The 15,109-nt window shown below is 42.7% G+C and overlaps 1 protein-coding gene across 2 annotated transcripts in view; it reads right to left on the bottom strand.

The window, feature by feature from the left end:
- Nucleotides 1–376: 376 nt before the first annotated feature.
- LOC311246341 (B-cell receptor-associated protein 29-like) overlaps nucleotides 377–15,109 on the bottom strand; it is a 66,208-nt gene continuing 51,475 nt past the window's right edge. For both annotated transcript variants that reach the window (XM_084338484.1, XM_084338483.1), the window contains one exon: nucleotides 377–1,747. In XM_084338484.1, the coding sequence (XP_084194610.1) occupies nucleotides 1,712–1,747 (36 nt within the window). In that variant the 3' untranslated portion in view covers nucleotides 377–1,711. The remainder of the gene's footprint in view (nucleotides 1,748–15,109) is intronic.

Raw genomic sequence — 15,109 nt, 5'->3', positions numbered from 1 at the left:
GGGGGGGGAGTGGGGTCGGGGTGTTGGTCCTGAGGGGTCCTGGGGGGGGAGTGGTGTTGGTCCTGAGGGGTCCTGGGGGGGAGTGGGGTCGGGGTGTTGGTCCTGAGGGGTCCTGGGGGGGGAGTGGGGTCGGCGTGTTGGTCCTGAGGGGTCCTGGGGGGGAGTGGGGTCGGGGTGTTGGTCCTGAGGGGTCCTGGGGGGGGAGTGGGGTCGGGGTGTTGGTCCTGAGGGGTCCTGGGGGGGGAGTGGGGTCGGGGTGTTGGTCCTGAGGGGTCCTGGGGGGGAGTGGGGTCGGGTGTTGGTCCTGAGGGGTCCTGGGGGGGAGTGGGGTCGGGGTGTTGGTCCTGAGGGGTCCTGGGGGGGGAGTGGGGTCGGGGTGTTGGTCCTGAGGGGTCCTGGGGGGGGAGTGGGGTCGGGGTGTTGGTCCTGAGGGGTCCTGGGGGGGAGTGGGGTCGGGGTGTTGGTCCTGAGGGGTCCTGGGGGGGGAGTGGGGGAAGGAACAGGACATTTTTTTTAATGTCTGTGGCATATTAATTTTATATTCTGTTTTTTATCATTTGTATTATTTCTATTTATTGTCATTACTGTTATTATTATTACTGCTGTTATTGTCCTGTGAAGTCTTGTCCTATTATTGTTTATTATTATTATTATTATTATTATTATTATTATTATTACTGTATTGTGTTTTGTCTCTTTTCATGTGGAAGGAAAAAAGAAAATAATAAAAAAGATTTGATAAAAAAAGAGAAAAGAAAGTCAACAGTCAGTTAAAACGACTCAACCTCTGCTGACTTTAGTTGAGAAGGTATATAGCATAGAATGTATATAGTAATCCAAAAGTTTTGGAATTTTGAAAACCTCCGCTGAAAACGGGCCGGTGTGGTTAATTGTCTGAAGGATTAAAATCTTCGAAAACATTCAGTGTTGTGAACTGGCAAAAAACACACAAAATACAGTGGAGAAAAAAGAAAAAACAAACCGGTCACATATATTATATTTAGCAAGTTCTCCAAGGTCAGACTTGGAACTATTATTCACTGGAAGCCTCATTTAGTTTACAGCATTTGTAGTCATTTATGGACGATTGTCTTAATTTAGTTAACTACAATATTTTAAGAAAAAGTAAATGAATCCATTAAACAGGGAATAAGGTTTCCTGTAACATCGTACTGATAGACTGATGCCAAGGATTGGGATGTTTTTATTCAGATTTTAGGGTTTTTAATTAAGTACATTATAATAAATTAAGTTTTTGAAAAGGAAAATAAACTAAATTGAGAGATGGTTGCATTGCATTTCATTTGGTAATGGATTCTTGACATATCACTCAAATGGATATTATTTAAGCTTTACACCGTGTTCAAATGAAGCAATATATCACAGTATCAAATCACAACATTACTGCAGTATCACAATAATATTGTACTGGGAAGTCTCTTCCAATCCATTGCAAATAATAAGTGGGTCCGGGCTGATTTGGTGGCACATACATACAAGATGATGTCAACAACTCTGGTGAACTTTGGTGGACGTTGTTTTTTGGTGACATGCACAGTACTGTGCCATCTCACAGGAAGGTAATCGCTGTGGCATCTCACAGGAAGGCAAAGCGTTGTGCCACCTCACAGGAAGGTAATCACTGTGGCATCTCTTAGAAAGGTCATCGCTGTGATGCATTGTGTAAACATTTTGGTGGTCATCAGGATGGCTAACTGTCCTTTTTGTCTCCACCGTCCTGAAGATGCTGGAGAGAGAAGATAAAAAAGTATGTGTGTAAACGAGGCACAGATGATTAATTTAACGTCAATAAATACATGAATATAAACATTGATTTAACACCAATATCTGACCAGGCAGACTTTAGGTCTTGTTGAGCAATCTTCAAATTAGTTTTGATATGAAATTAAAGTACAGGTTCATACCTACAAAAAATAAGCCCAGTGTTTCCCCTACCATTGCCATCCCCTACCCGCCCCACCAACGGGACCCCCCTTATTAAAGTTTGCTTTAATCACAGTCACATTGGTGAGCTAGCTAAATTATACATAAATCGGTTTTCATATAAATCAATCTTCACTAAGACTTTAAAACGGTGGTGCGGCACGGTCTACGGAGACGCAGAAAAGACCTACCAAATCCATTCTGAGACAACTCAGAGACAATTCCGAGACCGACTAGCGTCGCGCGTAACAAGTCTCAGTCTCTCTCTCTCTCTCTCTCTCTCTCTCTCTTTCAAGTAACGTTACACTATAAAAATGAACTGGATAGTTGATATAAGTTGATTGATATATGAATTGGATAGTTCATATAAGCCATTCTCCCTTTCTGTGTGTATGAGTACTGAGGATGGCCAGATAATGTTGATATTTAAACTTACAAAATAATTATACAGAGAGAAGCTTCAGCAAGTTCATAGGGCCCTAGTTAAGGTGAGTTAATAAATTCACTCTGAAAATCTGCTCCGCTCTGATAAACTGACTCTTTGGTCAGAGGGTCCAGTGTGCACTCAGAATCTCCGAACAACTTGAGTGTGCTCGCTCTGACACTGGTTGTAAATAGTTATGAGTGTTGTATGTGCCTCCCTCAGTGTTTCCCATTAATTACCTAGACTGATACATTGCCAATAGGGATGTAGTATTGGCAGTGGTAGTAGTCGTAATAGTAATCCAGTATATATATATTTTTTTATATATATTTTTTTAATTATTTTTTAAACATACACATAAACATAACAACATAATTATTAGATATTATATTATTAGATATACAAGCATTAATTAACAGTACACATCCAATTAAATCACCATTTAAAGAAATGTATTATACGAGATATATACCTAATACTTGCTATCTAATACCCTACACACATATGCTCTCGCCCCCCCCCCCCCCCCCCCGGACCCCCACTTGGATAATCCAACCATTATCATTCGCTCCTTACCAGGCACTACAATTCATATGCTAGCTTTTATTCTCTCCACCACTTCTAACCAGATTGCAATGTTGGTTTCACTGACACCTAAAATCCTTGCTGTAGATATTTCTAGATAAATCACATCGAGATATATAAGAATCCAAACCTTTCTACAATTTTTTTCCGGTTGAAACCATCGTGATGCTATCAGCTTTTTAGCCGCTGTGATACCAGATAAAACTAATCTCTTTAGCTGTATAGGGACTGCAAACTCAAAAACATCATTCAACAGCAATACAGAGGGGTGTACAGGTATATTCAGAATTAAGAAATTTGATAATTGCTGGGACACTTCTTTCCAGAATATCTTAACTGGTGGGCAATCCCAGTACATGTGCATAAATGTACCCTCATCCCCATTTGTACATAGGGAGCATCTGGAGTCTTGTTTAAGACCCATTCTGTTCAATCTTATAGGAGTCAGGTATGTCCTATGAATATAGTTAAGATTGATTTGTTGATGGTCCGGGTTAAGTGACGCAAGTCGAACGTTTGCCCAGGCTTCTTGCCAATCAAAAAAAATGTCCAGGTCTGGTATATCCCTCCTCCAGACTGAGTCTAGGGGGAGGATTTCATACGAGGACGTTAGTAATTGATGATAAAAATCTGATACAAAACCTCTCGATGTCTCTCTTTCATAGAAGAATTTGTGGTATCTGTGGTGTTCAATTGGTATCCTTAATGGGACTCCATGAGCCTTCAAACATACCAATAACTGTGCGTAAAAATAATATGTGGATCTGGTGAGATTACATTTTTTATGTATTTCTTCATATCTACAAAAACCCCGTTTGTTGAAAACATCTCCTAATGTGTGTATGCCCTGCTTTTCCCATTTAGGGTATCTTATAAGTCGTTTTCCAATCAGGAGTGCATTGTTATTGAATAGGGGAGTATGACTATGCCATTTATGTGGGTTAGAATATTTTTTTTGTGTTTCATATTTGGATCGCATGAGTAATAATGGGGCCAAATTACAATTCGCATTGCTTAATTGATAATTTGGTGTATACTATGTCCTGCAGTCTATGTGGTGCTACTATATTTACTAAATTTCTCCAGGATACTGATGCTTGGGAATCAAACCAGGTTGTCAGTGGTCTTAAAGTGTACGCCTTAAAATAGTGGTAAAAATCTGGAAATGCCATACCTCCATCGGCTTTGATTCTCTGTGCGGTGGATCTTTTTATAAGTGGTGGTTTGTTATTCCAAATAAATTTGTATGCGGTAGAGTGTAATTTTTTCCAGTAACCCTCTGGAGGGGGTAACGGTAGCATTGAGCTAATGAAGTTGATTCTAGGTAGGACATCCATCTTAACTATTGATATCCGTGCCTGAACTGAGTTTTAAAGTTTTGACCATCTGTCAAAGTCGTATTTGATCTTATTTTGGATTTTTATGTAATTGTACTTCACCGTTTGGCTTATAGTAGGGAATACTTCAACTCCCAAACATCTAAAGTGTTTAACCATTGGTATTTCTTCTGGAAGACTTGTATTCTTTGCAGGGGCATTAAGTGGAAGGAAAGCCGACTTTGGCCAATTTATCCTAAATCTCAATAGATTGCCAAAGTCATCAATCAACTTGAGAAGATGAGGCATTGCGGTGTTAGGGTTTTGCATGAACAGTATTACATTGTCCGCATATAAACTAATTTTGTGTTGTGTGCCCTTGATTGCGATTGGTTCTATGAATTGGGATTGTCTTATATATTGTGCTAAAGGCTCTAATGATAAATCGAATAGTCCGGGACTAAGAGGGCAACCCTGTCTAGAAGAGCGCGATACCGGAAAGATTTCGGAGGTGATTATACCTGTTGTAATCATGGCCGATGGGTCTTTGTATAATACTTTAATCATATCAATGAATCCTTTTCCTAACCCCATCCTTTCTAATACTGCCCATAGATACGACCATTCCAACCTGTCAAAAGCTTTCATTGCATCCAGGGACAGCATCGCCTTAGGTGTGGTGTCGTCCTTGCTGGCATCTTGTACGTATAGTAATCGTCTTATGTTATCCGTGATCAAGCGGCCTCTTATGAAGCCAGTCTGGTCCGGATGAACTAAGGACGTCATATGCTTTTGGAGTCTGATGGCTAATACCTTAGAATACAGCTTGATATCGGTTCCGAGGAGGCTTAAGGGTCTGTAACTACCACACTCGGTGGGGTCTTTGTCTTTTTTAAGGAGGACTGTTATGAGTGCAATATTGTCGTTCTTATGGAAGTTCCCCTCCTTGATTGAGTATAAAATCATATTAAGTAATAGGGGTCCAATTACGTCCCAACATGAGAGGTACATTTCTGGTGGGATACCGTCTCTTCCAGGAGCCCTACCACTTTGCATTTCAGATATGGCCTCCCTAAGTTCATCTAGTGTGATGGGTGTTTCTAACTGTTTAGCGTCATCCTCTGATAGTTTGGAGAGGTTAATTTGATTAAGATATGTGTCCATTTTGTTTTGATCGAAGGTCGTTTCTGATTTATACAAGTTGGAGTAGAACTCTTTGAATGTCTCGTTGATTTTTTTAGGGTCTGTAACAAGTCCTTGTTGCGCTTTAATGGAATTTATATCTGCAAATTTTGCGTTGACTCTTAACCGCATAGCTAGTAGGTGACTTGGTTTAGAACCCTGAGAGTAGTGCTGTTGTCTTGTGCTACGTATTTGTATTTCAGATTGTTGTTTATAAATGGCGTTAATCTCTTTTTTAGCACATTAATTTGAGTTTCCAGTCAAACCGAGTAGTTGTATTGTAAAAAGGAAAATAACGTAGAGTAAAGCGTTTCCAGCTCTGCCAGTTTTGAGCAACGATTCTTGCGTATTTTGGAGGAAAAGCATCCGGTAAATCAATCCCTTTACCGACATCCATAATATTCTGGGGTCCTGCATCGATTTCGCATTCTCCAGTAGGAATACAGAAAGAGCTTCTTTGAGTTGTGTAATGAATTCCTTGTTATTCAGCAGTATCGAGTTAAATCGCCATCTTGGGGCTCGGGATGACAGTATACCAAATGATCCTTTTAGGAGTAAATAACAGTGATCTGCATTGGGTACCATTCCCACGTCAGTTATCAAATAGTCTCGGGGATGCAAAAACATAATCTATTCTGGAAAGTGTGTTATGTCTTGCAGATCGACAAGAGTACTTCCGGGTCGTGGGGTTGAGTGATCGCCATAGATCATTTACACCTGTATTCTTCAACCAATCCTTTAACGCATTAGATGAATTTTTCTGTTCGTTGGAAAAGGTGGGATAAGATTTATGGCATTAAATGGCATTAAAATCCGCACCAATTATAAATGAGTATTCAGGAAGGTCTAACATTGTTCTGGTAAGTGTAGTGTAGAAATTAGCTTCGTACAAATTTGGGGCATATACCGCTACCAACGCTATTTTCCTATTCTTGTGTATAATTTTAGCTATGGTTATCCGACCATCTGCATCAGACCATACTCCCTTCAATTCAATATTCAACTTCCGTTTCACGACTATAGCAACTCCACAGGTTCTCGTTCCAAATGAATATATTTTTATATTTTCTAAAAAATAAACCAGTTCAACACAGGTAACCAGTTTTGCTTAATTTCTTTGATGGCTCAAATGTATGCTCTAGTCTAGTCGATTTTGTGTTTTGAGCACAACGTTCATCATAGATCTGGCCTCTTTATTTTGCTCTCAAAGTGCACCAGATTGATGCATTTAACTTTAAAATGTACAAAAAAATTTAAACTATTCCGGGGGAGCATGCCCCCGGACCCCCCTAGTCCAGTGCTTCCCAATCCTCTCCTCGAAGCACCCCAGCCGTTCCATGTATTTGTTAAATTCCACCACCAGCACACCTGATTCAACTTAACTAGCCCTTTATTAGTTGAATCAGGTGTGCTGGTGGTGGAATTTAACAAATACATGGAACAGCTGGGGTGTCTCGAGGAGAGGTTTGAGAACCACTGGACTAGAGGGTCCGAGGTTCACCCACCACAGTCTCACAAAATCCTGTGGGAAACACTCTCCCTGTATTGTAAATTGTTCATATGTGTGTTGTCACTACTGTATGTATAATTGTAAATAAGTTAATGTATGTGTTGTAAATAAATATTGTTAATATTTATTTACCTAATTTATTTGCAATCGTTTCATTTCAGCTCAGTGTAGAGAAATGCACCGATACTAACAAGCGTCTATGACGACACTGTTGACGCCACGTATCCGTGACACGCGCGTCCGGAGCAACACTAGTAGTTTTGGGGGCCTACCACCCCCCCCCCCCCCCTGAAAAAAATCCTAGGGGAAACACTGATAAGCCATCACCTGTACAAATCGGGCGGATACTTTTCAATCTATGTCTTATTAACCAAGATGATACCACAATAGCTCGTTTTGAGCGACAGAGCTGCAAAGGCTTGAAATGGTTTCTCTTAACATGCAGCATTACTTTACCTACATTGCAACACTCCTAACCGCTCCCCCACCTAACCCCTCCCCCACCTAACCCCTCCCCCACCTAACCGCTCCCCCACCTAACCCCTCCCCCACCTAACCCCTCCCCCACCTAACCCCTCCCCCACCTAACCGCTCCCCCACCTAACCCCTCCCCCACCTAACCCCTCCCCCACCTAACCCCTCCCCCACCTAACCCCTCCCCCACCTAACCGCTCCCCCACCTAACCGCTCCCCCACCTAACCCCTCCCCCACCTAACCCCTCCCCCACCTAACCCCTCCCCCACCTAACCCCTCCCCCACCTAACCGCTCCCCCACCTAACCCCTCCCCCACCTAACCTCTCCCCCACCTAACCCCTCCCCCACCTGAGCTGCAGGGGGCAGACGTGGCATGTGGTCAGTCCAGCTGCTCAGCCCCCGTATGCTTGCCTACTAGCCTGAGGCTGCGGTTACATTAACACTTTCAATGCCCAAAACGACATAACACGTTTTATCAGCCCAATGCCCGAATGCCCACGACGACAATTAGCGTTTATTTTTTTTATTAGCGATCTGAATTCATATTTCATCAACCGAGTCTCCCGTTGGTATGCAGCCCCTGTAGGAGCTCAGATGTGAAAAGGCCGCCCCTATCGTCTCCCAGATGGTAATGCACCCTTTTGGAATGGACTCAATGAAAATGGATGAGAAAAGAAAAATCCGGAATCCACATTTTACTTCTCAGGCATGTAACCCGAGCCGATCGGATTCATTGTGGACCCTCAGAACAGCATGGAATACATATGTACAGTATGTAGCGTTGGATCAATAAAAGCGATCGATTTTTGGAATGGCGATCAGGAATTGGAATGATCTTTTTGGAGAATATCTGATCTGAGGTAAGGAATCTATTTTACAAGTCTTGGGATAATCAGAGTTGTATTCGCTGAGATCTCAGCGTTCGCCCTATGTGTGATGTGTCTGTCTGTGCGCGATCGCTTTGAGGAAATCAGATAATCGATTTTTTAGATTGCCTATATAGCGTGCATACGTACACATATAATGTGTATTCTAGAATATTCCGGTAAAGGGCGATTATCATGGTATATTTATATTTTCCTTGAAAATGAGAACTTTTCAAAATGCTATAAAACGAAAATGAACCGATAAAAAAACAATCCGCTTCGACAATGTTGACTGGAAAACGAGTCTTTGATAAGCGACGGGCAGATTAGACACATAGATTTAAAACATAGATTAGGCGAAGTGGATGGTGGGAATTCAAGCGGTAAATCAAGATTAAGCTTGGGCTCTGAAAGTGTTAAGGGAAAACAACAACGTTTCATTTCACTTTTCTGAACGTTGCGTTTATGCAGTCAGGTTAGACGCCGTTTGTCTCCTGTATGCGCGGGAGGTATTTGTCGCGTGCACAAGCCAGACAGAGAGAGAGCACAGAGCGTGCGCGTGTATAATAATGCAGGACCTGTCGCAGAGGTCTTTAATTGGCATGCAACGACACTCAATGTTAGCGTGTGTGTGCGCGCCTAAAAGCACAGCAGAGAATTATGGCATCATTAACCGAACTCAGCCCAACGTCTCTTCACCGTCCTACGGTGGTGTAGTGGTTAACACTGTCGCCTCACAGCAAGAATGTCCAGGGTTCGATTCCTGCTTGGGGACCAGGTTTCCTCGTTGCCAGGTACCCAGGTGGGTATCTATTTTTGTATAGATGCACGAATGCCTAGTGAGTGAATGTACAGAATATGTTTTAAACTGTTTTTATATTAGCTTTAATATCCTTCTATTTTTCTGTTTCTTTTCTGGCTTAAACATCGAGCCCAGGGACTACAACTGAAAACTAGCAACCCTACTAATGTTGGCATATTTACAGTTTTTTATTTGTATACATTTATAAATGTATAAACTGTTGATTGATCTGCACTGATCAAATAAACTGAGTGAACTAAACTAAACTAAACTTGTTATTATGATGTGAGAGACGGTTTACAGTCATGTCCATAGCTCTGTGTAAATACATATTATCTGTACAGCCGTGACTAGTTAGAGTTAACTAGTGTAATGGTAATTTATTATGTTGCATCATTTGTACAGCTTATTGGACATGTTTCATAGCTCCGTTATAATTACACATTTATCTGTTCAAAGCTTTAACTGGTTTAACTAGTCAAGTCACTAGGCGACAGTCTGGCGTATGTTCTTAACCCTTTCACTGCCGCACTACCAACCGGTTAACCCTTTCACTGCGACAATACACACAAGGTTAACCCTTTCACTGCCACACGACAGCCGACCGTCGGTTGTGTGATAGTAAAGGGTTAACCTTCTGTCGTGTGGCAGTGAAAGGGTTAAAACAACGGCCAAGGGCCAAGACAGCTTGACTTAGATATGACATTTGGCCTTGTCTCCAGTCTTGTGTGAAGACACGACAAAACCCCTAAACCCATCTTTTGTTTTCATTTTCTCATCTTTGTTCATCTTTGTTTACCTTTCTTGTCAATCTGTTCATCTATTGACGTCATGTCAACTTTGTACTTAACACTTTGGTTGCCTAAGGTTAAATTAATGATATACCATAGATTGCCAGCGCTATTTGTCTATGGAGAAAGTCCCCTTCTTTGCAGGGCTATAACTTTTTAAATTCTATTGCTACATTGCCATTATTAGGGCCCATTCAAAGTCCTATATGTATTGTTCATTGTGTAGCAACGTTAAACTTTTTCATTCACATATTCATAGTAAAGTATGGTCTAATGTATAAGTATGTTTTCATCTCTTTCTGCAGCTTTCTCCAGAACGTGATATATAGCCCCAAATACATTATATTGATGATGAAATACAGTTTGATGGCAATCAGCGCAATATAAAAAATTCCAACTAGACGTACTTCTAGAAGTTACTACACGTCATCTGATGTTGACCGGATGGGCGAGGGGGCGTTTATAATTCCGTGGGCAGCGTTATACCAATCATCTAATGTGGGTCAAATGTTGATAATATCAGTTATTATCGAAGAAGGTAACGTTACACGCTGAAACTCACCTCAGTCTCCGCGCGCCGTTGGGCGATCATCGTCGAGTAGAAATTGTATCATTATGGGATATATTTTTACCCGGTCCATCTCCAGCTTGTATAATGGTATATACGTCCAAATCATGTTGTTTATCGAGTTATTGGCAATCGATCACCGTGTAGCGTGACGAGCCAGAGTCACATGAACCATAGCGAGCGCCCGGAAGTACTACGTCGTCATGACAACCTCTATTCAACATCCTGTTTTGGCGATTGCGCCGATCGGCCACCAGATGGCGCTCCTGAACCGCCAGAGAGCTCAGTGGGTCCTGCTGGTGGATCTCAGGCCAGCGGAGGGACATTATGAATCCGATCGCAGATTTTTGAAATATTGATATAAGGACGCTGTACAGCGTCCCCCGGCAACTTTAGCATGGCCAGCAAAGACGTGAAAAGACGTGTCCCGGCACTCAAAGTGTTAATGGTAAGTCTGACCAGAGCTTGTTCTCACTTTCTGGTCAGACGCTTGTGTGTACACTTGTCTCTCTGATTGTAAACTGAGGATCCTTTTTCTGTGGCCACAGAAACAGAAATAAACTATGTTCTGACTCATCTGAATTTCTACAGTTTCACTGTTTGGCTCATTTAAAATATTCCACAACAAGTCTTACAGTTTAACTTTGTTATTATGATGTGATGATGTGAGACACGGTTTACAGTCTTACAGTTTAACTAAATCCCCACACACAGGGTTTCCATTAACACTTTGATTGCCCAACCCAAGTTATCTCGGGTTTACCCCCCGCGGGTTGAATGCCCATCACGAGAATATTCATTTATTTTATTTTATTAGCGATCTGAATTCATATTGCATCAAGCGAGTCTACCGTTGGTAAATCAGCCACCCCAGGCGCTCAGATGTGAAAAAAGCGCCCCCTATCGTCTCCCAGATGGTAATTCACCCTTTTGGATTGGACTCAATGAAAATCGATGAGAAAAAAAACCCCGGAATCCACGTTTTACTTCTCACGCATGTAACCGGGGCCGATCAGCTTCATGCTGGACCCTCAGCACAGCATGGTTAGTGTGTTTTACAGTATACGCGTGGGATCAATAAAAGGATAGATTTTTGGAATGGCGATCAGGAATTGGAATAATCCATTTGGATACCATCTGATCTCAGGTAAGGAATCTATTTTACCAGTCTTGGGATAATCAGACCCGTTTTCACGGAGATATAAGCGTTTCCCTATGTGTCCCCCAGGCTGTTTGACTGTGCGAGCGGTCAGGAACTAGGAGAATCGATGTTCAGCGCGCGGCACCAGCGTGCATGCGTACACATATACTATCGATAATCTAGCGTTTATTTGAAAACGATTCATGAATAGGCAGAAAAATGACAACGTTCTAGAATATTACAGTACATCAGCGTTTATCAGGGATTATTTTTTTTCCCTTCTTGAAAACGAGGGATTTTCAAAATGCTAGAAAACGGAAATGAACCGATAAAAAAACAATCCGCTTCGACAATGTTGACTGGAAAATGAGTCTTTGATAAGCGACGGGCAGATTAGACACATAATTTAAAACATAGATTAGGCGATATTAACGTTAACATTGGAGTGGGTGCTGGGCATTCAAGCACTAAATGTGCACCCCCTGCTGGCACTGAAAGTGTTAAAGGAAGGAGAGGAACAGAGGCTTTTGTATCACAAAAAAACACTATTTATTTAACTCACACTGTAAAAACATACATCAAAGAGCTGACGATGACAAAAGAGGGGACTATTCTGTGATCACAGCGGAACGTTAAACGAAAAACACTAGACTGAACGCAGGGTGAATTTTAACATTTGCCGAAATGCTTGATTGTGATTGGTTAATAGCGCTTGGTTGCCCCTGACGCGTCTATATTAATCCCAGCCGAAGAGTGCATTCTTCGCCATACGCCAGTACGGTAATGCGCATTTCCTTTTCCACCGCCCAGGTGCTCGCCGCTCGCCGCGCATGCGCATGATGTCGCCGCTTGGTTCGATGCGGTTCAGACCCCCATTCAACACTAATCACAGATGCAGCACACATTAACGCTGGTCAATCACATTAATACTATATGCTATTGCTATTGCTATATATTGCTATATGCTATTAATACTAATAGGGTATATATATACACGCGATGGACGCAGCAGGCGATCACTGCTACTGTTATTCAGCCACGCCAGCCGCCGCGCCGCAGCCGTGCAAGAGGTACATGATTGATTGTGTAGTGACTGTACATAATTCACACAGAACTGTTGGGAATAGTAGTTCCCCCCGGATGATAGTGTGTAGCACTTCCTGCCTCGAGCATTCTACCTATCGATTCGACTACGTTGACATTGTTGTTATGCTGCTGTTGAATAAAGGAATTAGGTTCAACTTCGATACACCGCCTCCGACTCCTTTATCCCAGCGCTACAATTGATTGATTGATTGATAACTACTGAGCTAACATGAAGCCAACTACTGAGCTAACATGAAGCTAACTGCTGAGCTAACTGAGCTAACTACTGAGCTAACATGGAGCTAACTACTGAGCTAACTGAGCTAACATGAGCTAACTGCTGAGCTAACATGGAGCTAACATGAAGCTAACTACTGAGCTAACATGAGCTAACTGCTGAGCTAACATGAGCTAACTGAGCTAACATGGAGCTAACATGCAGCTAACTAAGGGGTATGCGATTGATTGATTGACATGTATTCCATAATATGTAAAGTACATGTGGTCGTCGTTTGGATAATATGTAAAGTACAGTTGACAGCTGCGTTGTGTTAACGTTGCAATGTACAGGGAAAACGATATGGCGTTGCGAGTGAATCACGTTGCGATAATATACAGGCGTCTTGAGCGGGGGAAAAGAAAATGCGCATTTGGAGGGCGTTACCGGGGCCAATCAGGGCAAAATGCGGAAGCACTCTTGCACTCTTCGGCTGGGATTAATATAGACGCGCCCCTGACAGCGGTGAATTTCTTTTCGATAACTGACCACTGCCATGGGCAACACGCAATAATCACCGGTGATACGGGTAACTAGCGCTATTGACCAATCACAATCAAGCATTTAGATCGCAGTCACGAAAGCTAAGCTCAGCATATCCACAGCTGCACTCATCAGTGCAATCAGACCACAGACCTGCCGGCTGCCGGCGATAATAATAATCACTTTATTTGGGCTGACAGCGGAGCCAGAACAGAACTGCGTCTGCATTTGATCTCGTCTTGTCGATGGTGTAAAATGAATTAGGTATATTGTTAGTAAGTTAGCCATGTAATAAGCGGGATAATGTATAGCTATACTCGATCATTGTCGCAAAATTATTGACCTTCACTGCGTTTAGAACACCTCGGTGCTGCGCCTCGGTGTTCTAAACTCTGTGTCGGTCAATTATTTTGCGACAATGACCGAGTATAGCTATACATTATCCCTTACATAATAATGTATGATGGTATAAATTAACGTAGAACTCCCAGGTGTGCACACTTTGGTCGCGCTACTGAAACAGTAAAGGAAAGATGCATAATGGTGAGGTTTTTGACATACTCTGAACAAACAGAAGGGAGTGGGGAATGTTTGGTGTGTGTGTGTGTGTGTGTGTGTGCAAATGTGTGTTTGGTGTGTGTGCGTGTGTATGTGTGTGCAAATGTGTGTTTGGTGTGTGTGCGTGTGTGTGCGTGTGCATGTGTGTGTATGTGTTTGGTGCGGGTGTTCGTGTGTGTATGTATGTGTGTGTGTTTGGTGTGTGTGTGTCTGTGTGTGCGTGCGTGCGTGCGTGTGTGTGTGTGTGTGTGTCTGTGCATGTGTGTGTGTGTGTGTGGGCGCTGCCCCCGCCCCGCCTCAGTGACGGAGCCTCCCCCCCCCCCCCCCGTTATGAGCGAGCAGCGCGACTGAAATAGATGCGTTCATTAGAGAAATTCAATCATCTAACAGTGATGCCTTTATTGTCTGCCTCACGCGCACTGCCAGCCTTGATGCCACGGAGAGAAGATAACTGTAATAATACAGCCGCACTATCAAACAATAAATTAACACATTTACAAGTCGTATTAAGTTTAGCAAATTAGGAGACAGATGGAGAACATTTCAAAATGGCCAATATCACCCCTTTTTCGACCTATTTTTGAATTGTGCAACATTTAGGCATTTTCCGACTTTTAACCCTTTCACAACCACACTACAGAAGGTTAACCCTTTCTTTTTTAAACTTTCTTTTTTAGCGTTTATCGCTTTCCTGGTCAAGCATGACCGACAGTTGTAGGGTGAAACGGGAGAGAGAGCAGGGGGAGACATTCGGCAAATGACGGCGAGTCCGGGAATCGAACTCGGAGTCAACCAGATCCGTGACGCAGCACGGAGTTCCGCGACGCAGCGCGGTAACATGGTGTGCTACTGGAGCACCCAGGTTAACCCTTTCACTACCACACTGCAGACGAACCGCCTGCAGTGTGGCAGTGAAAGGGTTTTAACCTTCTGTATTGTGGCCGTGAAAGGGTTAACCCTTTGGTGGTGTGGCAGTGAAAGGGTTTTAACCTTCTGTATTGTCGCCGTGAAAGGGTTAACCTCTCAGGAGGTCGGGGGTCAAGGACTACAGCCCCCTCAGCATCGACGGGGCACCGGTTGAGAGAGTCAACAGCTTTAAG

The sequence above is a fragment of the Notolepis coatsorum genome (genome assembly GCF_963971535.1).
Source record: "Notolepis coatsorum genome assembly, contig: SUPER_1_unloc_1, whole genome shotgun sequence".
Lineage (NCBI taxonomy): Eukaryota > Metazoa > Chordata > Actinopteri > Aulopiformes > Paralepididae > Notolepis > Notolepis coatsorum.
The sequence above is the reverse complement of the archived record's forward strand: the minus strand, read 5'-3'. Positions and strand labels throughout refer to the sequence as shown.